This window comes from Echiichthys vipera (assembly GCF_963691815.1).
Source record: "Echiichthys vipera genome assembly, chromosome: 19".
Classification (NCBI taxonomy): domain Eukaryota; kingdom Metazoa; phylum Chordata; class Actinopteri; order Perciformes; family Trachinidae; genus Echiichthys; species Echiichthys vipera.
In genome coordinates, this window is record NC_139844.1 from 11,139,222 (window position 1) to 11,167,091 (window position 27,870).

The 27,870-nt window shown below is 40.0% G+C and overlaps 4 protein-coding genes across 5 annotated transcripts; all 4 read left to right on the forward strand.

Annotated features, from left to right (window-relative positions):
* Nucleotides 1-1,602: 1,602 nt before the first annotated feature.
* Nucleotides 1,603-4,697, forward strand: LOC310961902 (uncharacterized protein). The gene is made up of 2 exons (XM_083934195.1): nt 1,603-1,672; nt 3,448-4,697. The coding sequence occupies exon 2, from the start codon at nt 3,510-3,512 to the stop codon at nt 3,864-3,866; it is 357 nt and encodes a 118-aa protein (XP_083790321.1). The 5' UTR covers nt 1,603-1,672; nt 3,448-3,509; the 3' UTR covers nt 3,867-4,697.
* A 344-nt stretch (nt 4,698-5,041) lies between these two features.
* Nucleotides 5,042-10,197, forward strand: paplnb (papilin b, proteoglycan-like sulfated glycoprotein). Its single transcript, XM_083934411.1, has 13 exons — nt 5,042-5,112; nt 5,382-5,467; nt 5,803-5,912; nt 6,456-6,516; nt 6,625-6,727; nt 6,970-7,100; nt 7,263-7,574; nt 7,920-8,096; nt 8,181-8,331; nt 8,411-8,491; nt 9,121-9,271; nt 9,389-9,467; nt 9,741-10,197. The coding sequence occupies exons 2-13, from the start codon at nt 5,405-5,407 to the stop codon at nt 10,026-10,028; spliced, it is 1,707 nt and encodes a 568-aa protein (XP_083790537.1). The 5' UTR covers nt 5,042-5,112; nt 5,382-5,404; the 3' UTR covers nt 10,029-10,197.
* Nucleotides 10,198-11,447: 1,250 nt separating this feature from the next.
* erh (ERH mRNA splicing and mitosis factor) lies at nt 11,448-15,133 on the forward strand. Its single transcript, XM_083933795.1, has 4 exons — nt 11,448-11,620; nt 12,100-12,187; nt 14,111-14,231; nt 14,340-15,133. The coding sequence occupies exons 1-4, from the start codon at nt 11,618-11,620 to the stop codon at nt 14,440-14,442; spliced, it is 315 nt and encodes a 104-aa protein (XP_083789921.1). The 5' UTR covers nt 11,448-11,617; the 3' UTR covers nt 14,443-15,133.
* Nucleotides 15,134-15,511: 378 nt separating this feature from the next.
* smek1 (SMEK homolog 1, suppressor of mek1 (Dictyostelium)) lies at nt 15,512-27,691 on the forward strand. Of its 2 annotated transcripts, none has more exons than XM_083933463.1 (15): nt 15,512-16,515; nt 16,902-16,957; nt 17,052-17,150; nt 17,282-17,899; nt 18,799-18,876; nt 18,967-19,083; nt 21,513-21,629; nt 21,743-21,874; nt 22,400-22,502; nt 22,596-22,754; nt 22,867-23,036; nt 23,559-23,701; nt 24,584-24,774; nt 25,570-25,778; nt 26,511-27,691. In XM_083933463.1, exons 1-15 carry the CDS (start codon nt 16,374-16,376, stop codon nt 26,637-26,639), a joined length of 2,463 nt encoding a protein of 820 aa, XP_083789589.1. In that variant the 5' UTR covers nt 15,512-16,373; the 3' UTR covers nt 26,640-27,691. The 2 variants fall into 2 exon arrangements, with proteins under 2 accessions (XP_083789589.1, XP_083789590.1); XM_083933464.1 differs by having other exon boundaries at nt 23,562-23,701.
* Nucleotides 27,692-27,870: the final 179 nt, after the last annotated feature.

Here is a 27,870-nt window from a genome sequence, read left to right on the forward strand (position 1 = left end):
AATAGTGGTTGAAAAAGGATGTTTTTGAATGTAGTAGAGTATCTTCAAAGTGTGAATTTGTACTTTTACTACTCACAACAATAATGTGGAAGATGTTGTTGGATGTGAAGAACCTATTCAGGGGTGGGCAATTCCCGTCCGGGGGTGCCACTGTCCTGCATGTTTTAGGTTTTTCCCTACCCTAACACACATGAGTGTAACAATGATCGAACTTCAGCTGCTTGATAACGAGCACAGCATTAGAATAAGGTGTGTTGGAGCAGAGAGAAACCTAAAACATGCAGGACAGTGGCCCACCCCTGCTGTAGATCATTATAAGCAGAATCTGCTGCCCCCAAGTGGTCAAAATAAACATTTGCATACAGGTTAAAAACTATAATGTGATAAACAAAATACCAGTTTAATGTCATGTCTCCATCCACACTTTACTGATATATAACCCAGGCCTCAGTGTGTTTGATAGTAGATATTGTTGTGACTCACTTCAAGAACTTGAATGCATTGTTTTGTAATTATTTCAAACACTAGACTTTTCTTAAAGGTAGACTGATCCGTTAGAGAAATAAAAAAATGTAACGTATTAAGGACATCTAGCTGAAATTAATTTGCAGCCCAGCTCCCTGGTAAGACAGTACTGGGGGTATGATGTTCAAAAAAAAAAGTACAGAATGAGTGCTGTGATGTTTGTCTGTTTGTGTATTTGCACAAGTAGTATGTTTAAAGTATATTGCTCTACAGTCCTATTTGAATCAATTTGTATTTCTGTCTTCAGCTGTGAATGTTTAATAGTGAATGTATGGGCATAGATACATTTAGACTGTATAATAATTCAGCAAAGTCCTGTCCAAAACATACATAGTAATAAGTGTTATTCATTTTATTAATAGTTCATCATAGAAAGTCGGAAGATGCCTCTCAAATAGAATATATACAGATGTCCACTGTCACAGCCCTCAGCATTCACAAATTTCTGTGTGAATTGCTGATAAGTAGCAATCGGTCTTTCACTAACAAGACCACACCATTGTACGGTATTGGAGAAGTTTAATTGGAATGCAAGAAGGTGGGGTGAGGGTGCGTTAGGATTAAGAGAGGAGTCGAGGGAATGAGGAGAGTCCATAGCCAGGGATGAAGGACGTGGGTCAATCGTCGGGGATGAAGGGTGCAAAGCGGGTTGAGGAGTGTATGGATGTCACACCTGCCCGGAGAGCGTGGCTCAGTGTGTTGTTACACCTTGATGTGTGCTGCTTCATCAACCCAGGGTTCATGTTCAGAAGCCTCTCATTGTAGTGTGGACTACTGAGCTGCTGTCTCAAAAAGGGGGGAAAGAGAGGAGAAGAACGGGGTTTCCGGGGGGGAGGGTTGTGCAAACTGAGACAAATGAGAGAGAGAGTGGGTAAAACACGATATATATAAGGGTAGGTACAGGTACAGGCACAGGTAGTTGAGTTAATGAGACACAGGTGTTGATAAATGTGAGGCGTGAGTGGAATTAGTGAAGGGAGAGGGGTTTCCATCTGAAAAGAACCAACCAGGACCATCATCGGAGTGAATACAGTTACTGTGAGGTGGGCTGGGCTGCTGTTTTTCTGAACAACATCACACACTATCTAATCTTCAGACAGCTTGTTGAAACATTCTGGATGCTCACAGTAAATAACCCCAGGAACAAGTAAGTGTTATTTTCTTATTTTAAAGCTTATAGACAAACTTATTTATACCTGATTTTAAAATGAGTAGGTCTACTACATTACTAAATCCAAATATTTGCAGTTTTCCCTTTAATTGGCTCAGTTGTGTTGATGCACACTCTACTTTCTTCTTTCATGTATTGTTATTTGTATCAGTTTTGTTGTACTAAAGCTTTAATATAGATATCAGAGGGATCAGAGATGCCCTTGCAATATATTTTGGTATTGAATAGATTTTCCCTTACATGATACATATAAAAGCAAATATAAGCTCCTCTTAAACCCTATGGTGTGTTTGCATTGATCTAAGATGCAAAATACCCGACTATATTCTTGTTCTTGTGTTTTCTTTTAACCGTTTGCTTTACTGTGTGCTCTGGTTTATGTCTTTAACAATAATATAACGGTTGCAGCTAATGAATTGCGTTGTTTTTTTCATGGTTGATGTTTTTAAACTCTGTATTTACTTCTCAGTAATAGCATAGTCTGCCCCTGACACTGGCCCCCCTGCAGCAAGTTGGTTTGCTTTGATAAGAGATTGAAGGTGGTGAGGTCACCATGTTTGACTCCTTATCTTTACAGCCATTTAAAGGGCTGGTGCCTGAGTTGGCTCTTTAACTCTAAAGCACATGGATTTTCACCATCGCTTCTTGAACATAAGGACGGTTTCTAAACCCTTCAAATGTTGAAATAGATATGAGATGTCATTTTATACTGTATGTAATAAAGGCTCATTGCCTGTGAACTTACTTAACTATGTCAATATATATTACTTTAATTCAACTTAATAAACACATGTCATATATTTCCTAAACATCTTCACTGGCTAAGCCATGTTTTCACTATCATGTCACACCTTTTTTGTCATATGTAACTTTGTCTTTCTTAGTTTCCTTTTTTTTCTTAATGGAGCACCCTGAACCAAATAAGCCATCAGAGGGCGTCATCTCACAATCTTCTTTCGCAAAATTTAAAAACTTAGACTCCGGAGTGTATGGAACCATTGTGTATTTGATTTATTTAACTAACCTTCACACTCCGTGTGTAAAGTATTGATAGAAGATAGCAGAGCAAAAGCTACACATAGCGTGATGATGTAATTGAGTTGTATGTATACATGCATACAAAACCACCTGTTACTGTAACTAACAAGAGTTCAGCCCAAACACACAGTGAGAAGTTCATTGTTAGGTAGTGAGAAGTTCATTGTTAGAGCAATACCTGAGGAGAAGGGAGACGTAAAGACAGAGGTCTGCGAGAGAATAAAAAAGAGATTACAATGCGCGTGAGCATCAAGGCCACCGACAAACGAGTTCACAAGGACAGGGGTTAATCTGTCTACTCAGACAGCCGTGGGGCAGTAGGCTGGGAGGAGGGAGAACCACATAATCTGATGTCCCGCCTGCCACTCGCATCGCTGCAGCACTGGTCTGGACTGGAGAGGGTGTTGCTCGGGATAGCTTCCCTAAATGGATTACAGGACAGCACAGTGAAAAGGCACCTGGACACAAACGCACACACCTACACATTAACACACACACACAGTACGTGAAGGTGCACAAGCAGGGGGGATTAGTTAGAAGTGCATTTTTCACCCCCTGCGAGGAGCTTAAAGTCATTACCAGCTGAGAGAGACAAGAGGTGTTGGAGCAGCTCTACATCTTTGACATTTCTCAGCCTTTCCTCAGAGTATTTGAAATCTATCCACACTTTTACAGCCATTGGTTATCAGCTAAATGACTCCCTTTTCTTCCAGATATCTGTTTCACTGAAGTCTGACTTGAATATCAAGTGCCTAAGAGCCGCTACAACAGGAGGATGGCGTCGAAGGAAGAGCCAGAGTCTGAGGCCCAGGCTCCAGACAACACCCAGAGCGTGACTCTGGACACATCCGGGTTCGAGGTAACTGCTGACCGGCTGGAACAGCTGATGAAGAGCATGCAGGTGCTGCTGTCGGACGTGGAGCAGCTGCGGGGCCACTGCAGCCACCAGGCCACTGAGCTGATGCGTGCGGCAGTGGACCTGAGGCAGCAGCAAGATGAGCTGAAGGAGGGTTACTCTGATTTGACCAGAGAGATGCAGGAGATCATGGAGACAGTGGACGACCTGTTCAGCACCAAGAGTGCATTCGAAGCCAAAGAGAAGCAGGCACAGAAGCTGAGCCGACAGCTCTGAAGGACAGAAAGTAACTGATATTAAAGTTTCTCGTTGTGGGGGTGGGGGTGGGATGGGGAGGTTTGCTTGAATGACATTATATAACATTTTTGTTGTGCAAATTAGACTTTTTTAGATCTATATCTGACAACCACATTCACTGAAAAGGAGTTTGTCAGATGATTCTGCATCACTTCACTTAGTCCAGTAAATATATAACAGTCAAAATAAGCATACATTTGAATCAACACCTCTCTGTTGTAGTTTTAATAGAACTGGAATATTATGATCTTAATAAATGTACCATGTATTGCATTGCTTTCATGCTAGATTGACATGAGACGCTGTCTTTAACACAAGCAGTGACAAGACCATACAGACCTGTGCTGCATGTCAAATGATTTATTCTAACTTCTACCTACATCATTTTCCCCCCGTGCACACACACACATTCATTTTATAGGTATTCGGTGTTGACAGTTCAAAGTATATATGTTACTCCCGTCAGCCTGGGTGGCTCCTTCTCCTTTTTCTGGCACATGCAGGAATTTTCCGCTTCACAGATGGCTGTTAGTGCATCTTCCATATTATCTTCCCATCACTGCAGTTTCTCACTTTTCTAAATAGAGCCTGAGGGTGATGTTTACCTCCCACCAGCTCCTCTGCTGTGACTTACTGGTCTGTATTTAGTGGTTATGGGATCTGTGAAAAGGGACATCCAGTGGCTTGCAACCTGAAGAAAAAAAAACAAATCAATCAACGGGTAACTTCAACATGTCTTTTAATCTCAATCTCATTTTACGGGTTTCTTATGCCACGGGTATTATTGCTTTAGCATTTGCGATGTATTTATGCAACCATTAAACGATGTGTACCAAAAATATGCTCTTTTTCTGCTGTGTGGGAACAAACAATGATTTTACTGAATTGTTGCACAAAAGCACTTTATTGTTTTGGATGATGTTTAAGTAAAAACACATGACTGCTCATGAAAGACTAGATTTAAAACTACAACGTATACTTTCACAGCCTGAGGGTCTTAGCTGGAAACACCCCTGTTCCAAGCCGAAGAAACCACAGCTTATATTCAGTTAGATCCTTAAAAAAATGTGTCTTTGTGTCGTTGAAACCTGACACTTTATGGACTGTGGGTTTGGTGAGTAGAGAGGCTGAGGAGATACAAAGCTGGGCGTCAGTGCCTACCTTCACTACTGAGGTGCACATCTCTAGACTGCTGGTCGACAAGCTGGGGATTCACTTTGACAAGGTAACAGGATCCCATCATTTTCTTAGTCTATCCAGGTGAAACACTTTAACTTGCATGTGTTAAATATTAGGAAAGAAACTACCAAGGATACCAAGAAATGTATCTGATTTAATGGACTCATTATTTATTAGAATTTGTTCATTGTATATATCACTTTTGGACTTATTGCACATATAAGAAAGTGACAATAAAGTTGACTTGATTTGATAAAGATTGCTTGCACTGCACTAAAAAGTTAGGTTTTTATTTGTTGATCTCCTCATCGATAGTTCTGCAGTAGCTTCTGGTGAAAATGGTGAAAAACACCCTGCAAGTCCTGGTTCTCTTACCGCTGCTGGCTGTACCTGCTTTCACTGTGAGTCCCACTTTTAACAATATTAATCACACTGTACCATTTGAAATTCCATGTCAGTACTTTAGAACAGTTTCGTAAAACGGCAAAGAACACTTCGTACACGATGTCCAAAATCTCAACATATACAAAGCAACATGTACTCGTGTGCCAGCATCATGTTGTCCTTATGCCACATAATTGAGTTTATGCAACGTGTAGTGAACACTTTGTGGCTCAGCTTCTATTTTTGAACTTTCCAGCATGCTCTTAGTGTGTGTTAGTGGTTTGTGGTGGCTACATGGTGTGTGAGAGCACTATGTGTTCCAGAGGCTGAGTGAGGAAGTTATTTTTTTCAGCTCACACCGCCAACCCATGACTACTGGGGAGAGTTTGGCGCCTATGGGCCCTGCAGCCGTACCTGTGGCACAGGAGTGGCAATGAGAACCAGAAAATGTATCACCTCCAGGTAGGACATACAGAGACTAGGGTTGCAACAATGTAGCGGTATCACAGTATACCGTGCTATGAAAATGCACCATGTACATCTGCTAATCTAAAGTATTGAAAAGATATTTTATTTATTCTTAAAAGGGAAACCTTTACATACATTTCCATTAAACAAATGGTTTTAAGTTTCAGTTATAATTAAATATAAGTGTAAATAATGGTCATTGTAACTAATAATGATAGTAATAATTGTGTAATACCATATACTGAGAAACTGATATTTTCTGAAAATATCTTCACATTGCAATAATTATTTGTTTGATGATTTATTATTATTTGAAATCATCTTTTTACAATCTTGTTCATCTATCGCTCTCCATTACCTTGCAGTGCCTTTTTTATTTTCTGTTCTTTTTCTTGATAACACATAAGAATAAGATCCTTTAGTCATGCACGCATGATCTATATTTAAGTAGTCATGACCAATATAGCCAAACACATTTAACAATAAAGAGAGACATGTGGCTTGCAAGTCATTAGTATTCTAACCTTTCTCTCACAGGACAGATGGAGGGCATAACTGCATAGGATCCTCTAAGTCCTTCCGAACCTGCAATACACATGTAATTATACTTAAACCATTGTTTTCTTCTTTTTCTATGCATCAACCCCCAACCTGCACTAATGTATCCTAAAATATAGCAATCATTTAATACTTTGTGTCACTGCAGGATTGTCCAGTTGGATCCAGGGACTTCAGGGAGGAGCAGTGCTCCCAGTTTGACAGAACAGACTTTCAGAGCAAACGGCAGACATGGGTGCCTTATTATGGAGGTATAATACCTCCACCACATCCATATTACTTAAGTCTGGGTGGAATAATACTTCCAAATAATTATTGGTCTTATATTTAACTTCCCTGGATAACCGTTTACCAAGTTGTCAAAGAATGACATGCTGACACTCTGAATTGCTCTACAGTACACAGAGAACACTGGTTCACAGCAGTCAAAACATACTAAAAGTTAGTGCAGGTGCTATTTCATCTGTTGATCTCTGTAGTATTTGTTCTGTAGCATCCAATCCATGTGAGCTGACCTGCGTACCAAGAGGAGAGAACTTCTTCTACAGACACAGACCTGCAGTGGTGGATGGGACACCGTGCTATGTGGGCCGCACTGATATCTGTGTGGACGGCGTCTGCAGGGTGGGAACAAAACTGTGATCCGTATTATAATGAGAGACTTTCAGAGCTCTATATTGCACCGTTCATCTGTAGAATATCATCTATTTTTCTTCATGAGAGCTTTTATGTAGAGTCATGAATGCATAAAAACAGTATATTTTAAAATAATCTGTCCCTCCCCAGCTACTGATCCATGGAGAGTTTATGGGCCTGGATGAAGACACTAATTCTGTACACTCTGCTGCTCCTGTTGCTCCTCACCCAAGGGAGACGCTCACATACATCTACAAGATGGGTATCTATGGCGAGTGCTCTGCCTCCTGCAATGGAGGCATGCAGTATCGCAGCGTGGAGTGTTGGGTTCAGGACCCGGTGAACCCCCGTGTGGTGGAAGAGTCTTACTGCATCACCCAGCGCCTGCAGAGGCCACAGAGCCAGCAGGCCTGCAGCATGCATCCGTGTGCTGCTGAGTACAGTGTCTCCAGCTTCAGTGTGGTTTGTAAAACTATACATTTTGAGTATCATACAGACAGGCAATGGCATATTGTTAAATATATTCTAATATATTTATCCACAGTGAAAAATTCAACATAATGTTCCAATCTATGTTCACTTTTGCACTGACACGCAGCGATATCTATACAATATATTTGTCATGGTAAAAAACTGAGGTCTCTGGTCAATGTTATAAACTAGAAAATAGAGGATGCCAACTGTCTTGTCTTTGGTCTCATTTAACTATGATCAGCATGACAAGATATCAATTTTGTTTTGGTAATGGTAAATTAATGTTTATTTTCATGTGGGACTGACCAAATTTGAATTTCTTGTGCTCGTCAGTGCTCAGTGACTTGTGGGGAAGGCCAGCAGACGAGGGAGGTTACATGTGTGGGGTCGGGGGGCGAACGTCTGGGTGACCATGCTTGTAGTGGACTGGCAAGACCCCTTTCTGTCCAAACCTGCCGCAGACCTGCCTGTCACACACACATCACCTGGCATGTGACAGACTATGGACTGGTAGGTGAAATGGAGCACACATAAAAAGTGTTGGACTCTCCTTTATCTCCACATTATTTACCCTCCCCTGTCTTGTTTCTGCAGTGTACCAGAAGCTGCGGCGGTGGTGTGAGGGAGAGGAGAGTGGGCTGTTTTGATACAGATCTAAACCCTTACCCAGAGGTCCAGTGTGGAACAGCTAGTAGACCCACCTCTGTGGAGACATGCAACTCACAGCCATGCCCCAGAGCACAAAGTGAGCCCCTCTGAACCAATCAAACACTCTTTTGGTTTGATGTGCTTGTTTGAATTTATCCAATATATCTCATCTTTAGTGGTCCCAAGTGTACAGGACCCAAGGGCACATGAAAGCACCATAAGAGGATTTGTGCCCCATGTTCCAGGAGACCCTTCAGGTATGTAGAACATGTGAAGGACATTTTGTAGAAATGTTATTCTCTTTCTCTGTGTGCAATTGAATGTGATTTAATGTGCAATTCTTTTTTTATACGTGTAGCCAAAGCAGTAGTTAAAAAGATGTAGGAGTTTGTTAAATGAATGCACAAGCAGTTATTTGAGTGCAGATATTACCCAGATTATTTTCAAGTGAATGCATCCTCGGGCAGTAAACAAAATGTGCCCTTATGTTGGAATTTTTAGAATTTCTAGACCAGTGTTTCCCCAAATGGTGTGCCTGATGTTTTGTTTTACTAGCAAAGCATTGAAAGGTTTGTGTCGGACTGGCAGGTACATGTAAAGCAAATAATAAATCTTCACTGAAGGGGGGGGGCTTGGGAAAATCTTTACCTACAAAAGGGGGGCCCAGTAGAAAATGTTCGGGAACCACTGGTCTATGTTTACACTGCTTCCCCATTTCTTTTTTTGTCCTTTTACTACCTTACCTCTAAAAATATATGGGGCCAAACTTAACAACTACCAAATTTGATCCTAAACCTTAAAAAAAGGATAAACATATTTTCTCAGGTGGTTTGCATGTACAGTATGCTTGTTTGACCATGTCTGCGTCTGTGTTTACTTACTTTAGCTTCCAGGCCACATACAAGCAACATTGCATACCCTCCTGTGATTGGTCCTCACTGTACGCAGTCAGCTTATGGCTGCTGTTCTGACGGCCAGACCTCCGCCACGGGGCCGAGGAACGAGGGCTGCTCCCAAGAAGACTGTGTTCGCACCAGGTACCACTGGTCCCTGGATCCAGCTCTTTTGACCATTATATGACTTAAATAAAAACTGATGCATGGCATATTGGCTCAATATGAAGTGTGTCCAACAAGAAAACCTCTCTTTCTTAGATATGGCTGTTGTTTGGATGGTGTGACTCCAGCTCAAGGATTTGGAAGAGCTGGGTGTCCTGAGTACCTGACAGCTGTGGTATGATGATAATTTATTAGTAGTATGAATGATTATTATTATTATGGATAGTCCAAACAAGCCTACTCTTCATTGAAAGTGTAGTATCTGGTGTTTTTGGAGATTTTGCTGAGCTATTAGAAAATAAATTTGGAATATACTGCACAAGTTTTGACAACAATTAAAGTGATATATCACTATACTGTTTTTTAAACGGACCCTCTAAATAGCCCCTGGTGCTGTTGCCTATGCAGGATGATCAACTGTCTCTCTCTTTGTGTCCTTCTTTGTTAGCAAAACCCACCACCTCCTGCTCCTCCATCCACTGGTAATGTGTGCTCCATGCCTCGCGATGAGGGCCCCTGCGACACTTGGAAGGTCCGCTTCTACTATGACTCAGGCACTGGCAAATGTACTGAGTTCTGGTACGGAAGCTGCCAGGGCAATGCTAACAACTTTGCAACCCTGGAAGCATGCCAGCGGGAGTGTGGGGGTGTGGTGATGAGGGATCCCCCACCTGCACCTCACAGAGGGATACCAAGGAGAGGGTCTTCCAGCAGGGCTTTCGGGGCAAGAGTGTAACCATGCGCACCACTAAAACCTTCAAAGAACAGGAGAATCAGAGTGACGTCTCTATGAAGCTAATCAAGTAATATTTGTATTTGCATATGTGACACATACAGTTATGTATTGCAAATGTACTACATTCTACCTTTCACCAGACTTGACATTAAAAATTATCCAGACAGTCTGACATAAGTACTTACATGATCCCAGCTCATGGTTCTGATTTTGTTAATTTTTTAATTTTTGGTGTCTTGTTTGTGATGCTCAGTATATTCACTTTTCCCTTTTAGATAGGACTACAATAAAGTGATGTGAATACCAAAGTTAAATCATGAACCTTATCAATACATTTTTTTAGCTATCTAGTAACCTTGAAAAATATTGGTAGGGATTATCTTTGTTTCAGGCAGCAAAGTAAAGACGTCAGCGAGGAGTTGTCCTGCTACACACACTTGAAGGAGTTAATGCTGCAATATATTTCCACAGCGTCTTGAAGATCTGTGTATAAGGACAACATTGTCAGTTTAACAAGGGAGGGGCTATCTAGTAACCTTGAAGAATATTGGTATGGATTATCTTTGTCTTTAATTTGACATCTTTTTTAGTAAACTATTGGTCTGTTTTTATAAAACAAAATACCGTGGTCTGATATAACACTACTTTTTCTGAAATACGTAATGTCGTAAAATGCAGTTTGAGGTAATAGTATTTGAGAATTCTCTTTTTCTGTTATTTTATACTTCTCATTTATACTTTATCACATTACATTTCAGAGGTAAATCTTTTGGGCTACCTACTTCAATGATAATTTTATAAAAAAAAGCCTGTGTGTCATTATCACTAAGCAACATTATCGACCAGCTATAACATTAGAATGTTATTTACACAATGATGCATCAATAATCCAGTAACTGTCCAGTTATATGTTTCAATATAGCACCACCAGGCCAGGAGACATTACAGCGCATAACAATGTATTTTACCTTTGATCGTCCTACTTATTACACTGATGATAAAGTACATATATACATAATTAATCTTGATGCAGGCCTTAACTTGAATTAGAGTAGTTTTGCTTCATGTGATTTCTACTTCTACTTAAATAAATGATAAAAAAAAATACGTTTTCCACCACAGACAACATGTTAATACTTTATACACGTTTAGAATTAAGATTGATCCTGTGTTTATTAGGCAAGACTTTTATTTTGAAAAACAAAAGTTTATTCTGAAGGTTTTTTTTCAAACTTTATTTGCATTTTTCAAATTTACAACAATAAGGCAGATTGACATTTCTAAAATTCACATGGCTGGAGAAGAAAAACACAAAAGTAGGATACAAAATAAATAATAAAATAGTATAAATTAAACATATAAACAAATCAAAATCTAAAACCATTTTTAAAGACATCAAATAACACTTTATTCTGAAGGACATCTCACTTTACAGCCGGAAACAAAGTATTTAATTTCCTCTGAATATTTTCCTCAAACAGCTAGCTAACAACTACATCGCACGGGATATTGAGAATCAATAAATACCGTGTTTTTGTTGCAGTTTTTGCATCCTCGATATATACACAGTGTCTGTAGACAGAACAAACATGGTAAGTGTATTTTATTTTATGTTTAAAGAGGTAAAAGCGTGCAGTATTAGCTATATTAGCTCCTGAAAATCCACCATAGCTAAGCTAACAAGGTACGAAGCTAACGTTTACTCCTCTGTAAAACATGTAACGTGAGGCTATTTTGTCCAATTTATTCTTTTGCTATACACACATAACTTTGGTTTTAATGTTAGTGCTTAATTAAATCACCTGTGTTCGTCCTCTTAAATGTGAATAAAGTGACTTTTGCGGCACATTTAGTGAAAGATTAGCTAGTATGTTAGCTATCAGTGATGTGTTGCTATACAACCAGCATTTATCTCAGGTTTATCTCCTGTATTTGAAAGCCTCCGGGAGAAGGTTATTCGTAATGCAACACATACAACTCTGCGTCGCATCAATTCGGGTGATGTGGTGTGGCCCAATGAACTGGCAATGTTGTGTGTATTTAATACTGTTTTGATTAATCATCTTTACAGTCGCACACAATTTTGCTTGTCCAACCAACCAAGAGACCAGAGGGCCGCACATATGCTGACTATGAGTCGGTGAATGAATGTATGGAAGGTGAGTCTTCATCTGCATTAAAATATTTTTTTTCACTAATAAATCGCTTTTTTAAAATTACCTTTGGTGTATTGAGTGTAGTCTAAACACATATTTTGTTGTTATCGCCATTAGCAATACAACATTTTTATTTCAGCAATATCCCTCAATGAGGCCACTGATACTATGTAATTTGGCATTAAGCTCCGTTTAGTTTACTTTATTAAGATCCCTATTAGCATCTGTCATTTCTTAACAGTAACTACTCTTCCTGGGGTCTTTATTATTTCACAAGGATATTACATAAGATGGATTACATACACCCATAACATTCATACTCGCAGTACATAAAAAATACAACACAAACAAAAGATTAGAAACTTGCAACATAACAAAAATCTACATAATACAACAATCAGTGTTTCCCCTAGGTTGCGTGCAGACAGAAAGGACATGCTGTCATGTATATAAGAGGCTATTTAGTTTAAAGACAAGCTATAAACCTGTTCCACAAAAAAGATATCTTTTTATAGATATCCTTTATCCCTCTAAATGACTTCTGTTGTAATCTGGCGCTGTTGGGATACAACCCCTGAAACTGGTTAGTGAGATGTGATTGTGACCCCTACAGTCATTAGTTGATTGAAGTCTTTTACTCCCAGAGTAATAGTAAATACAAGCTGTACAGAGGATAAGCATGTCAGTGCACATACAGTTTCTGAAATTACTGAATTTCAGAAACTGAATTAACACCAGCTCAAAACCTGTCAAATAATTCTGATACATACAGTAGCTCAACATGATCAAAATTAATCTAAGGGCGCACTCACACTGTACTTCCGCACCGGGCCAAAAACAGGTTTTTCGGCTAAAGCCTAGTGCGTTTGACCAGTGTGAGTGCACCCGCTCCTCGCATAACTGCGGCCAGCTGGCCGTCCACGTCCATACGTCATCACGCCGTAACACGTCACACGCATTGATTGACTTCATCGCGATGCGTCTCTTTGTTTACAAATCTTTCCATAGACCCCTGAGTTTTTGTGCGTTTTGTCGACTGTTTTTGAATATTTTCATTGACCAAATCTGCAGTAAACACTCCACCTCCGCATCACACCAACGTGAACCTTTCGTCGCCATTGTTGTTGTTGTTAAATGTCCGCGCATGGTCCGTCCTTCTATTTTCTATATCCGAACAGGCGCACATAAATTACGTCAGAACCGTCGTAGGCCTCGTGCTCGTACACGTGCGCATGCTCGTGCATGTGCAAACGCGCTCTACAAAAGCCCACCTCTCTCAGACGGGCCGGACAGCCAGCTGGCCGCAGTTATGCGCGGAGCGGGTGCACTCACACTGGTCAAACGCACTAGGCTTGACCCTAAAAAACGGTTTTGGCCCGGTGCGGAAGGACAGTGTGAGTGCGCCCTGAGTCACAAAATAATGGACAGGTAGCTCAAAGTCCATTTCAAATATAGAAGTGGCTCCCTGTCATTGTTTGGAGGTAATCTCACAAAATATAGTTTTTATTTTAAATTGATCTCTCAGATAAAAAACAACATATTCTTAAGACTATTTACAGTTTTATTATCAGTGAGGCCATGTGAAAGCAGTTTAATGCCTGTGTGTATAAAAATATTAATGTTTATTTTGTCACTTCTTGATTATTGAATAAGTGTACTGTACATGCTAGAACACAACATGCACAATAAATTGGAGATGAACCTATAGTATTTAATACTTTTATAATTGTATTCCTTTGTTAATCCTTCTTCTCCTGTATGTTTCCCTCTGAAATCTGTATTGTACGTTGCAGTTTCTCAGATCAACCTTTATACATTGAGAAAGCTGCTGTATAATTATTTGCACCATTTTAGCTATTTTCTTTTGATGCACACTTTCTGAAAATAGTTTTGCTTCCATTCAGCATGTCTGCACCTCTCTTCCAGGTGTTTGCAAAATGTATGAAGAACATCTTAAGAGGATGAATCCGAACAGTCCCTCCATCACTTATGACATCAGCCAGTTGTTTGACTTTATTGACGACTTGGCAGATCTTAGCTGTCTTGTGTAAGTATGATTTTGCTGGTAATGCCTATCAATTTTTAAATAAAAATTAACCTTTCATTGAACGTGTTGATCACTTCCAGTAAAAATATAAATTTAATTTGTATACAGGTACAGAGGTGACACTCAAACATACCAACCATACAACAAAGACTGGATCAAGGAGAAGATATATGTCCTGCTGCGGCGTCAGGCTCAGCAGGCAGCAAAGTAAAGGCGTCAGCGAGGAGTTGTCCTGCTACACACACTTGAAGGAGTTAATGCTGCAATATATTTCCACAGCGTCTTGAAGATCTGTGTACAAGGACAACATGGTCAGTTTAACAAGGGAGGGGTTTACATATACTGTACATGGGTAAAGAAAGGGTTTGAAAACCGGGCAAAAGTCTGACATTTGGGGCTTTATATGGTAATGGAGTCATGCTCTGCATCACACGTATGTTCTGATCACTAAGATCAGAGTAGAGCTAATGGCTGCAAGGACTAACTTATTGATAAAGAGGGATCCATGCTTGGAGAAAGGCTCCACAGGCTAGATAAAACCCTTCTATTCTCTTTTGGTCAATCTTTTTAGTAATGTGCTTTAAGTTTACTTAAAAGTTATGTAAATTCTTTTTATTATTTGTTTTTAAATGCATGCCATGACTGTGCGGTTGAATTTTAACATGCTGTGGATTTTGTATGCAGGGGATTTGTTTTTGAACGACATAAATGTCTGCAGACTGACTGACCTGTTAATGTAACTCATCCCAGAAGATGTATTTCCTTATGTCGTTTATTATTATTATTGTTCATATATTCTACCATCATGATGTGAATGCTGTTTTTTCTTGGGGTTTTTTTTTAATGTTTTTTTTTTGGCATCTGATTTTCAACTCAGCGCTGTGGAGATAGCTCTGGAAATATGAGACTAGATTTTAATGATCTTTGTTTCTGTTTTCGTTGATTTAAACAAAATAAACTATTGTTTTCTGACTGTGTTTCCACTCTTGAATATACCGCCTGTTAGCACATTGTGCGATACACTTCCTCCCTTTATTTAGTTTGGATCAACATTGATCCATGTGTGTTGTACATATTCCAGTTATATGAAAGGTAAAGGGCAGAATGATATTAGATGTTGCTGGAGCCGAGTTGTTTATGCTTATGATGAGAAAATACAGCTCTGCGCTTTTTAAGTTACTGTCTCTTTAAATGTGGCGGGCTGCCCTGTTGTTGCTGTGCTGGAAACCCCGTACAGGCTGAAGGGACCCAAGATGGCTGAATACTCACGGGAGGGGGGGAGCAGTTAGCATTTATCTGAGCCAAGACGTCGGGAATGAATGACAAATAGCATTATAATGTAAAGCGTTACCTCGGAAGTAATTATACGACTACAGTTTGTTTGGTTTGCATATTTTTTTGGGGGTGCATGAATACCTGTAAAAGGAGAGAGCGGTCTCTCCGCGGCGGCCCCGAGCCAGAACATGGCGGAACACTTGGGGAAGAAATAGCAGCTAACGGCTAGCTAGCTGGCGTAATATTCAGACACAATTAAAGAAACATTGGCTCAGGTCAAACACGGTGTCTGTGGTTCCGCGAGTGTAAGATAATGTTATCGGTGCACACCTCTGGTCATTCTTTGCTTCAACGGGGTTGTTTTTTTACATTAAATATAGGGAGCGTAGGCAGTTAGCGTACTAGTTAACGCGTTAGGTTCTCGAGCTAACGTTGCCCGCGAGCGTACAAACTGTACTAATAAGCAGGCAGGTTGTTTTTTTGGGGGGGCAGACATCGTAACGGTGGGGCTTTTGTTTTGGATACTCCTCATTGACTGTGTGTGCAAAGGCTTCGCAATGCCTGTCAACCCTTGTGTTGTCGAGTGACACTGCTATCTAAACGTCAATGCCCTCCGCACTGTTAAGTAGCTTGTTTAAATAATCGGATATTGTAGTTGTAACTGCAGAATCTTCCTGGGTACCCCGGGGTGTCCCCGTTATTCTTTTAAGTTCTTTCAAAGAACAGAACAGTCTGGTGGACCCCTGACACTAGTTAGTACTGCATTGGCTGGTGTTGTGGCGTTACTAGGTGAAGCAGACACCCTGTTAAAAAAGCCAAGAAAGGTCCGGAAAGGGGAAAACCGGTTACAACTACCTGCCTGCCAGGATGACGGACACTCGTCGACGAGTAAAAGTCTACACCCTCAATGAGGACAGACAGTGGGATGACCGTGGGACAGGGCACGTCTCCTCGGGCTATGTGGAGCGTTTGAAAGGCACGTCTCTACTGGTGCGAGCAGAGAGTGATGGTAAGGACAACGAACTTGGAAATCACTTGCAGCGTTTATGCACATATCCATATAGCTACTGTATATGTTGTGCCTCTGTTTATATCCACCCACAACTGTACTACTGCATTAACACTTCTGTCCACATTTATATAGTATTCACCGTACTGTTTATTTGCACTTCTGGTTGCATGTTAACTGTATTCCATTGTCTCTGTACTCTGCACAATGACAATACAGATGTTTTAAATCATGTATAGCTACTCAACAATTACTGCATGTTAACAATACCTTTCACGCTTATTTGTTTCCATCTGGAACCATGCACGTTACACTCCTTTATATGTAGGTAATACATTAACATACCTCATGACACTAATTGGCCACTTTTGTTTTTAACCTGACAGGGTCCCTTCTGCTCGAGTCCAAAATCAATCCAAACACAGCCTACCAGAAACAACAGGTCAGTACATGGCATGCAGTATTGTCATCTATAATATGTTTTTTTTCTTCTCTGTGTACTTATTGTAAATTGGCTTTGCTTTTCTTTTGGAAAGGATACATTAATAGTTTGGTCAGAGGCTGAGAATTATGACCTGGCACTGAGCTTCCAGGAAAAAGCCGGCTGTGATGAAATCTGGGAGAAAATATGCCAGGTAGCTCTTTGTGTGATTGTGTGTTTGCTCAGTCTGTGTATATGTTTGGTATCAAGTATGTTTGGGTGTTCCTGGTGATAGTTTCTGTAACTAGTCACATCCTACGTCACTCATGTTTGTCTCATTGTTAGGTGCAGGGAAAGGACCCGTCGGTGGACATCACCCAGGATGTGGTGGACGAGTCTGAGGAGGAACGATTTGACGACATGTCATCGCCAGGTCTGGAGTTGCCACCTTGTGAACTGAACCGCTTGGAGGACCTGGCTGAGCTGGTGGCCTCCTCTCTCCCATCACCACTACGGCGCGAGAAACTGGCACTGGCTGTAGAGAACGAAGGCTACATTCGCAAGCTCCTGGAACTGTTCCGTGTGTGTGAGGATTTGGAGAACAGAGAGGGACTGCACCACCTGTATGAAATAATTAAAGGCATCTTCCTGCTCAATCGTACTGCACTCTTTGAGGTTATGTTCTCTGAGGAGTGCATTATGGACGTCATTGGTTGTCTGGAGTTCGATCCAGGTCTCCCGCAGCCACGTCGGCATCGAGAGTTTCTAACTAAGACAGCCCGCTTTAAGGAGGTGATCCCCATCTCTGATCCTGAACTGCGTCAGAAAATACACCAGACGTATCGGGTGCAGTATATTCAGGACATGGTTCTGCCCACGCCCTCTGTTTTTGAGGAAAACATGCTGTCCACCCTGCACTCCTTCATCTTCTTCAACAAGGTGGAGATTGTGGGCATGCTACAGGTGAGATGGACATACATGTATTATAATGTTTGTAGTGAAGGGTATTTACTTTTATCGAATGTGTATGCAACATATTTTCACTTTCATTTTTTCATTTCAAAAGCAAATTATGCAAATGTGTATACTGTACAAACTTTACAGACAATCCTGCCATAAAATCAAAAGGCACAGAATTACTTCTTTAATTGGTGAGCAGTGATGACTAGAAATTACAGTAATTGCAGGATTGTACAAAGGTTTTATTTTTGGCTGATTATGCTCAACCCAGTCTGAGTTTGTCTGCTAGTCTTTTATGGTCATGTGACCTTTGTGTTTTTGTACTGTGTCAACTCAGCAGTGTTTATGTATGGCTGTCTCCATAGAGATGGAGAAGTGTTGTGTAAATCAGTTGTGCTGCGCTAGAGGAAAACTGAAACTGGCACGCGGTTCACTCTGGTAAATGTACTATGTGAAGGTCTGAAGTCAAACACTACTGATATGGACCGTGAGGCAGTCTTTGCACATGAACAGACCAAATGTTTTCATTTAAACTAGCAAGATATTATTGAATGGAACTGAGAAAATCCACAAAGATGTTATGTGTTAGCTTTTAAGATGTTTTTATATATATATATTTTATATATATATTCTTTAACTCTAAATAATAGTGAACAAAATGTTTTTGATATCTGGTTGTAATCTGAATTTAAAGCTGTGTTTATAATGACAAATTATGTTTCCTGGTTATTTGTATCTGACTCACACCATTGGAAAATTGACAACACATTTGTTATGAAAACAGTGTACAACTGGACCTAGATTTCTGTGAGGGTTTGGGCATGGGTGATCTTTCAATATATTGATTTGTTGACCCTCTGTTACACTCACCCCTTTTATCTCCCCTTCCTTTTTGATGTCAGGACGATGAGAAGTTCCTGACAGACCTCTTTGCACAGCTAACAGATGAGGCTACAGATGACGACAAAAGACATGAACTGGTATGCCAGACTTTTATCAGAGATTATTTATCAAATACTGTTATGATTTTCTCTTGTTTCATAGAGGCGTTGTTTGTTTCTTCTTTAAAGGTGAACTTCCTAAAGGAATTCTGTGCATTCTCACAAACGTTACAACCTCAAAATAGAGACGCCTTCTTCAAGACATTGTCAAACATGGGCATTCTACCTGCACTAGAGGTCATACTGGTGAGTGCAGCTACCTTAACATTCAGAAAACTTTAATGGTCCCAAAGAGGGCAGTTCATTTGTAGCTTACCTCCACAGTCACTCAATGTTACATGTCAAAAAGCCCAGGTCAACAGATAAACAGGTTGTCAGAATAGGATAAATTGGGAAAGTTTGCTCAGATATGCAAGGTTTTTGGCTCTTGGTGTCGGTAGCTTTGTTAGGGGGTGACCATTTTTTGCATTAGGATCATGGAATGTGCGTTGATGAATTTTAAGTTGAATTTAGAGACATACTACTAGAAGAACAATTAGTCGATATCATCAGTGAATATGGTATTTGAGTCTTGTGCTATTCCATACAATGCTATTTGTTTACCATGTTTGTGCACACCACAAGAACATGTTAACTGACTGTGTTATTAAAGTACATTGTGTTGTGTATGCAGAGCCAATTTAGGATCTTATGCTGATTTTATGTGCAGCTCTTGTTCCAAGTGAATGACTTAGTCTCTACTTTAATGGTATTCTCATTATGACCATGACACCGATTTTCTTGTTCTGAACAAGCAAATTAACTTGTAGTGCAATAAAACAAACAAAATATTGTTTTTGTCAATGTAATGTTAAACCTGAAGCTTGCTATTCATTCAACATACATAGTTGTCATGGTTTTATTTGGTCTTAAGATGAAAACTGTAGAAAGTAGCATCTACTGGTTTTGAGTTTTAATAAAGCTGAAGTCTTCTCCCAAGTCTTATCTAACACTTATTAAACTGGTGCATCTAATCATGCCTGCCTGTATTATCTGTCAGGAGAGCATGCTCTTAGGTCGTCTCTTGGACACACTGAGATCCTGTGTCTAATACGTACATTCAGAGTTGGCAAGGCCACATAATTGATCAGTTATGTGTGTAATATATATAGTACTTAAAATGCAGGTGTTGTTTAAATAGCTAATTTATTGTTATTTTACACCGCATGAATATCAAGGAAATATTTGGTGAAGTGAGTGAAAAAAAAAAAATGCAGAGTGCAGTCTGCAACGGTGTGACAGTGACAAATGAATATATGAATGGGTCCAGCGTGGGTTGAATGACCATTAGCAGTTCCACGTTGTATACGTCTCATGTATGAAATATCTGTATGGTCACTGTGTTGCAGGTGGAAGGGGGAGGTCTTTTGCATGTACTTCCACAAAACTGGTTGAAAATCTGCCCTTTTAAGAAGCATGTCTGTCTCTCACACAGCACGGAGTTGTATCACAGAGGTGCTACTGTGGTCATTTCATTCATGGCACTGACCAATTTTTTTTGTAGCATGCGTGTTACTCAAAGGTCCTCCGCTCTTACCGTTTCGTGGTTTAAGTCACTGAATGTCACAACAGAACACCACAGTAGCGAGAGCAGCCAAGTGTTTGAATGCTGTTTCTCTGCTAGGCACTGTGCGTGCAAAGTCTGTCCTCATGTGAAACAGTGAGGGTTAAGAGGAGAGAAAAGAGCATGACTGTAAATGACAGCAAAGCTCAGTAAAAACTCTCACACTGAGCTGAAATGAAACGAGTGCTCATAAATTATGCGAGCAGCTCCCCTCAAGGCAATGGTGGGGGAAACACTGGGATGCACTTTTCATTTAAGGATGATTTACTATACTGTCTGTCGAGCTATCTGTAAAATGATCACAGATCAACAGAATTCTCTCTCAAATGTCATGTGGACAGTGTGTCACACAGTGAACACAAAGGGGGCTGATTTGATTTACAGCTGATTCAGTTAGGAAACAAAGAACTGAGTTTGGGACATCACAAAAAACAAACCAACAACTATATATTAAAACACAGAAAAGACTCTTTTCTCAGAAACTTGCCCTTGCACCTCTTTTCTGTCTAAAATGAGCATTTCTTGTTTTGACAATTTCACCCCCGAGTTTTGTTGTTTGTTGGTTGGAGCTTTGATTTTACAACTACACCAGTGACTGCAGACAAGAAAGGATTTGATACAAGTGGACAGATTAGACGAATACACTTTGTCCTCAAACAAAATGAACTACAGGTTTTCCTTCATCTAGGCAGCCTCTGAGCATGCAATTTGTTATGTTATGTTTTCTTACCCTACCATACCCACTATGCAGTTTGGTTATATTTTGTGAAAAACTTGCAGTTCATGCGAAAACATTTAAACAGATACATAAAGCAAATTGAAACATCAAACTGTAAGCTGATCACCAACACATGCACACCTTTCCACATACAGACATTTGTCCCCTCCTTCCGGTCCAAACAGTAAATGAAAAAGAAAGAAAGATCAGTTTGTGAAATTTAATGAGGTTGGATCCTTTTTAATTGATCAATTTTGTTTTCGTTTAGTTTTTAAGATAATATTAAACTTAAGTGATCATTAATGGTAAATTAAATAATCCACTTGACAAGCATAATTTATGTTCACGAAACAGGGAATGGATGACGTGCAGGTGCGTGGGGCAGCCACAGATATTTTCTCTTATCTGGTGGAGTACAACCCCTCCATGGTACGAGAGTTTGTCATGCAGGAGTCTCAGCAGAATGATGACGTGAGTATATAAACAAAGTCAGCCAGAAACATCAGAGAATAATATTCATCATTCCACCACTCAGGTGGATATAAATGTGCCATGTTACTAATGATTACTTATTGGCCTTCCAGGACATCCTCCTGATCAACCTGATCATAGAACACATGATCTGTGATACAGACCCAGAGCTAGGTGGAGCGGTGCAGCTTATGGGCCTGCTACGGACTCTGGTGGACCCTGAGAACATGCTGGCCACTGCAAATGTGAGTTTGCACACTAATCCTGTCAATTTATGACAATGACTTGACAGTAAATACTTGATACTTGGATCAAGCTTGTCCAGAAGCACTTGCTTGCTGAATTCAGTTCAGTCAAACTGGATCATGAAAAAACCCCTTTATTGTCCTTCAATTTTATTACAAAAGATGCAAGAGTGAAGACAGAACTTTGGTACTGGAAGAACGGGGTTATTACAAGGAGCAAATGGAGGTGGTGTTGTAAATATGAAAGTGCTGCATTCCCTTCTATATATGTAAAAGATAAGAATGTGATCCATATTTATATATTGGCTGTTAGAACAGAGTGCAGATACAGTAGTCATATCAGAAAAGAATGAAATGTTTATAGAGATTTAGAGACAGCTGGATTTTCCTGCTAATCAAGTTACAGGTTGCACCTTCACCATTTTTTTAAGTGTTTAGTAGTGTAAAAATATCCATTGCTCTTGATATTAAAATTGTTTAACTTAGGAAACAATGTTTTTATTTTATTTTTTTTCTCGTTTCCAGAAAACAGAAAAGACAGAGTTCCTGAGCTTTTTTTACAAGCACTGTATGCACGTCCTCTCTGCTCCACTACTGGCCAACACCACAGAGGACAAACCTAGCAAAGGTATTGAATGCCTGATCGTTGTGTATGTAAATTAACCTTTGGAATGAATGTACGAGTACTTTATGTTGCTTACTACCTTCATTCTTTTATTAGATGATTTTCAAACATCCCAATTATTGGCTTTGATTTTGGAGCTGCTGACATTCTGTGTTGAGCACCACACCTATCACATAAAGAACTACATCATCAACAAGGACATTCTCAGGAGGGTACTGGTGCTCACTGCCTCTCAGCACGCCTTCCTGGCACTATGTGAGTCACATATATAATTCTTAGTACATGTCAGCTCTGACAACATTTTGCACCATTGAACTTTTAAAGGTCATTTATTTTAAGGTAAATATTCATTTTTACCTGTGCCCAGGTGCCCTACGCTTCATGCGGAGAATCATTGGTCTCAAGGATGAATTCTACAATCGCTACATCATGAGAAACTTTCTCTTTGAGCCTGTCATCAAGGCCTTCCTCAACAATGGCTCACGCTACAATCTGATGAACTCTGCCATCATTGAGATGTTTGAGTATGTCCGTGTGGTGAGTATTTTCTTGAATTTTACTACAGTAAATATATTTTCTAAATTTGGTAACGAATAACATGGCTGTTTTGCCCATTCTTTTCATTTTTTGCAAATGATTAGGTACATGTTCATCAGCCAGCCAGTCTTACGTACATACACCTCAAAAATACACTTTCTTTTTTATATTTGGTCATATTTACACTTCTTATAAATGTTAGTTCATCTTAAAGTTTTTCCAATGCATTTTTGATGCAATTTCTGGATCAAAACTGTAAAAAGAAACCATTGTGTGTTGGCAGTCAGATATATTCCCAAGAGTGAAAACTTTTGGTGCATACGTCATTGTATCAAGTTATTTTAACTTCTTTGGTTTGTTCTCCACTCTCTTTCTCCCTCATGCTCATTTTCTCCACATTTCATTGCTCTTCTGCTCTGCCTCGGTCCTATTACTCTATGAACTACTCGTCCTACCTTTCTATACTTTCCCCTACTACTGTGTCTCTACACTATTCTTTCTCTCTTCTCCCATTGCCCCTAGGAGGACGTGAAGTCTCTCACAGCTCATATAGTAGAGAATTATTGGAAAGCTCTGGAGGATGTTGACTACGTCCAAACGTTCAAGGGCCTAAAGCTGCGGTATGAACAGCAGCGAGAGAGGCAAGACAACCCCAAACTGGATAGGTGAGAAAACCAAGGCTGCACTACTACTACTACTACTACTACCACAACCACATCTATTGTGTCATCACTAATGATTTATTTAGGCATTCCTTTGTCTGTGAGTGTGTCTCTCAAAAAATGGAAAGTACAATGTCAGTGTGACTCTCCAGTCAGATAACTCGCATTCATAAGCTGTTAACATGATTTTTTTGGAGTCAAATGTCCCCCGCCACAGTGCCATTTTGTTTTACGTAGTGTCTATTCTATTTCTATCGTTGTTTGAGATTTTGCTTGTACACTTGTTGTGTTACAGGTTTCTCAGTTAACACTGAGTGCCATACTCTGGTTGAGATTGTGCAATGTATACTTAATCATCTATGACTGACAGTCAAGAGCATGTCACTTCTTATGATGTGACTTATTATGTTGCCACAACTCCACATATTTGCCAACACCATTTTTGTTGCTTTGTTAATCAACCACTGCAAACAATCAGAAGTACTTTGATTATTGTAGCACTTTTTTATAAATAAACTGATGAGGGCTGAGAACAATTTTTGTGCAGATCACTGAAACATTTCATTTGCTTATGGTTTACAAGTGTGTTAGCAACACTGCATTATATCATACCTTTGTTCAGTCCCGGTACAGGTCAATAGTTAGAGCAGACTGAATGAATGGTATGTCCATACTGTATATTACATACTGTTCCTTAAGAAAAGCAAAGACCAAGAATTCCTTTCTGAAGGCACCTGTACAATATGTAATACATAAAAATATCATACAAAGGCCAAGGACTTTGCTGAAACTAAGTAAGGGGGAAGCTGGTTTTAGATACACATGTGTTATATATTCTGAGTATTTTGCTTTTTGACCTCTTAAGCGGTGCTTTGTCCTCTCCAGCATGCGCTCCATACTGAGGAATCACCGCTTCCGCCGTGATGCACGGACACTAGAGGATGAAGAGGAGATGTGGTTCAACACAGATGAAGATGACCTCGAGGATGGTGAGGCAGTGGTTCCGCCCTCTGACAAGATGAAGAGTGAGGAAGACCTCATGGAACCTATAAGCAAGTTCATGGAGAGAAAGAAATGTACGTATGGAAATGTATTGTTTTCCATCCTTACTAGATATTTTTCCGGTGAAACTGCTTTTGGATGGATTCACATGTTGTAGTTCACAGAATGTTTGTTATAATAATTGTGGTTACTGGCTGACTGTTTTGAAAAATCCTGTATCTCCTATGTGTGGTGGCAAAATGGTTATTTAATCTAAAAAGTAAAACCTTACAATTATATATCATTGTGAAAAAGATCATTGAGAAGGACTGAGGAGGGAATAATATCAGAAACAAAAATCACAGAGCTTTTGTGTTGTATGTAGTCATCCGCAATAGTCAACATGCCATTTTGATAACATTTGTTATTTGCCACAGAAGATGTTTTGGTGCACAATATGATGAATGGTCGTTATATATATTTTTGTGCAGTAAATCAACTTCACCTTTTCACTTGCATATGTCCAGGTACTTAGACATTTGTCTGCATTTTAGAGTATACTGTACAGAAAACTGTAGTCTCATGTATTTGCTTGATTCAACATAACTGTAGTTGAACACATTCCATCATTCAGAAACAATTGTTTTTACATTAAAGAAGAAGTTTAGTCTGTTCAGAATGGTTGTTAGTAGAGCTAAGCACTTTTCTAGGAGCGCTTTCACTTGTTGGGTTAAAGGCAAGATATATTTCCTGAATAAAAGCGTGTTTTCAAACTGTTTTCTTGTAAAAGCATGTTGTTACATAAGACACAAGTTGTTCACCCATGAACTGGTAAACTTTTAAACAGGCAGAATGATAATATCTTTCTCTACCTCTCCTTTTACTCCCAGTGAAAGACACAGACGACAAAGAAGTACTGGGGAAGTCGAGCTTATCGGGCAGGCAGAACCCCAGCTTCAAGCTCTCCTTCTCTGGCTCCACTAAAACCAGCCTGTCCAGCCCTCCATCTGCCTCATTGAACCCAGGTTCTCCAGGATCACCAGGTTCTCCGGGCTCAGGGGCACGGAGCTCACCCTCCACCACGGCTGTAACCACAAAGGTACCTGTCGGCATGCTATTGGTACTGATATGGATCTGAAACTAGTTTTCTTCTGTGAAGAGAGTCGACTTATCTTCAGTGCTATTTAGAGACACTTGACATTTGCTTAAAGTCCTCTCTGTATCAAACACTACTTAACTGAAAGGAAGGAACAATTTTGTGAAAATTGAGTTTTAACTAAGAATCTTCACACTTAGACTGTCAATTTTCACCCAACTCCCACCATCCTCGTTGTGTTTTACAAAGAATAGCCATCGCCATCAGTGTGCTGTTGGGCTGTACAGATTTTGTACTTGTTAGCTTTGTTTAGACAGGAGGGGAACACTAAGAATGTCGCATGAACAAATCATTTACAGGTCAAGTCAGTTTTAAAATGAGTACATTTACCAAAGATGGCAACATCACTGCACAAAGAGGAAAATCAACATCAAAAGATACACGAGGTATCCATGCAAGAGAAAAGAAACAATAACAAGTAATGAGATGAGAAAAAAATAGGCTTGTGACAGTTCGTTGAACACTAATGTGTTTCGGACATGAAAAATGTCCAAGGATACATAGATTTCTGCTATAGAGAAAATGGAGGGGTAGAGTTTTAAAGATTTACTAAATTTTCAAGTACTATAGCCTAGCAAGCTTAAAAAGTCTACCAGGTGGCTTGTAGTATTATCCCAACTGTCTGACTAATGGGTCAGGATAACTAGATTTTTGACGCGTGTCCTTTGTCTTCAGGGAGGTTTAGTGGGACTGGTGGACTATCCTGATGATGATGACGAAGAGGAGGAGGATGAAGAGGAGGAGGATGTGGAGAGTAAAGAGGACCCTCTTCCACCTTCGAAGAAGTCCAAACTGAGTTCCTAAAGAAGCTTCACTGTCTGTGCTCTGCTCAGACAGTCTCAGCGTATAGACTTCACAGGAATGATCAAACTTGTAAACAAATTGAATGAATGAAAGCCACCCCTCACTGTCAGCGGGTGGCCAAAAGAGGAGCGGACTGTGGACGGATATGAAGCCTCCTCAAACTAGCCCACTTCATACAAGTGCCAATCAGGAAACCAGGAGTGAAAACCCATCTGAAAGTGCAACAGACGTGTGAAAGTTGTGGGAGAAAAGATCCCATTCAATAGATCGTCAGCAGACTCGGACACTATGTGACACATGTTATGTGACAGGAGTTTGGTTATTTAGCAACTGGAGAAAAAGACCATATACAAAAACACATGTACACGTAGACTGAAATCCCAGAGAGCTTGCAGGCTCGGACCATAACCCACTGCCCCCCCCCCCCCCCCGCCCCCCACTCAGGGAAGGACATCGAAGCGGCCCAAATGGGTCGGCCAATTCAGACCCAGAACCACCACTCGCACCCCTCTCTCCCCCTCCTCAGAATTCGCCTTCCTCCTTGTGTCTTTCTACTTCTTTTTTTTTCCTTCTGCTTTTTCTCCCTTTTCTTTGTCTGTTGCTTTTTGTCACTTTTTTTAAGTTAGTATATAGGACCAGACGAGAGGCAGCATGTGGCAAAGAGCTGTCTTTGTTGTCGTTTGATGATGTCATCAGTGTCGTCGTTCCTCAGCGGACGTTCTTTCTCTGAAGAGAAAAAAAAGCCAGCAGTTTCTTCATTATTTTCTGTTTGTTCTCTATTCGTCTCAATCGTTCTCCTGTTTTTTGTAAATGACGACAAAAAAGACCTGCCTTTAAATGTTCAGGACGTTTTCAGTCACACTTGAACAGGTTTTTAAAGACCTCAGTAGGTGAGCTAGTTTTACCCTTTTTGCCCTTTGAAACTGCAGATTTTTTGGAGAATTTGTAATCCCGTCTTGATTAAAGATTGAGTGGAATTCTAGATGTGATGAATTTTGTCATATCTTTTCATTTATTTCCTTTTACATGAGTGTACACTTAGTTGTTCTGAATATTTGGGACCATTAAAATGATCTTTGCTGTAAGATGTCCTACTACCCTTTTGTCCTAATAACTCAAGTGTTTCCTTGCTGCATCTTGCTGTTATTGATCACTGTGGGTTTCCTTGGCACCACAAGAATTTGACCTTATACTTGTAACACAGATGGTGCCGTTGGCTTTAACGTGGTTC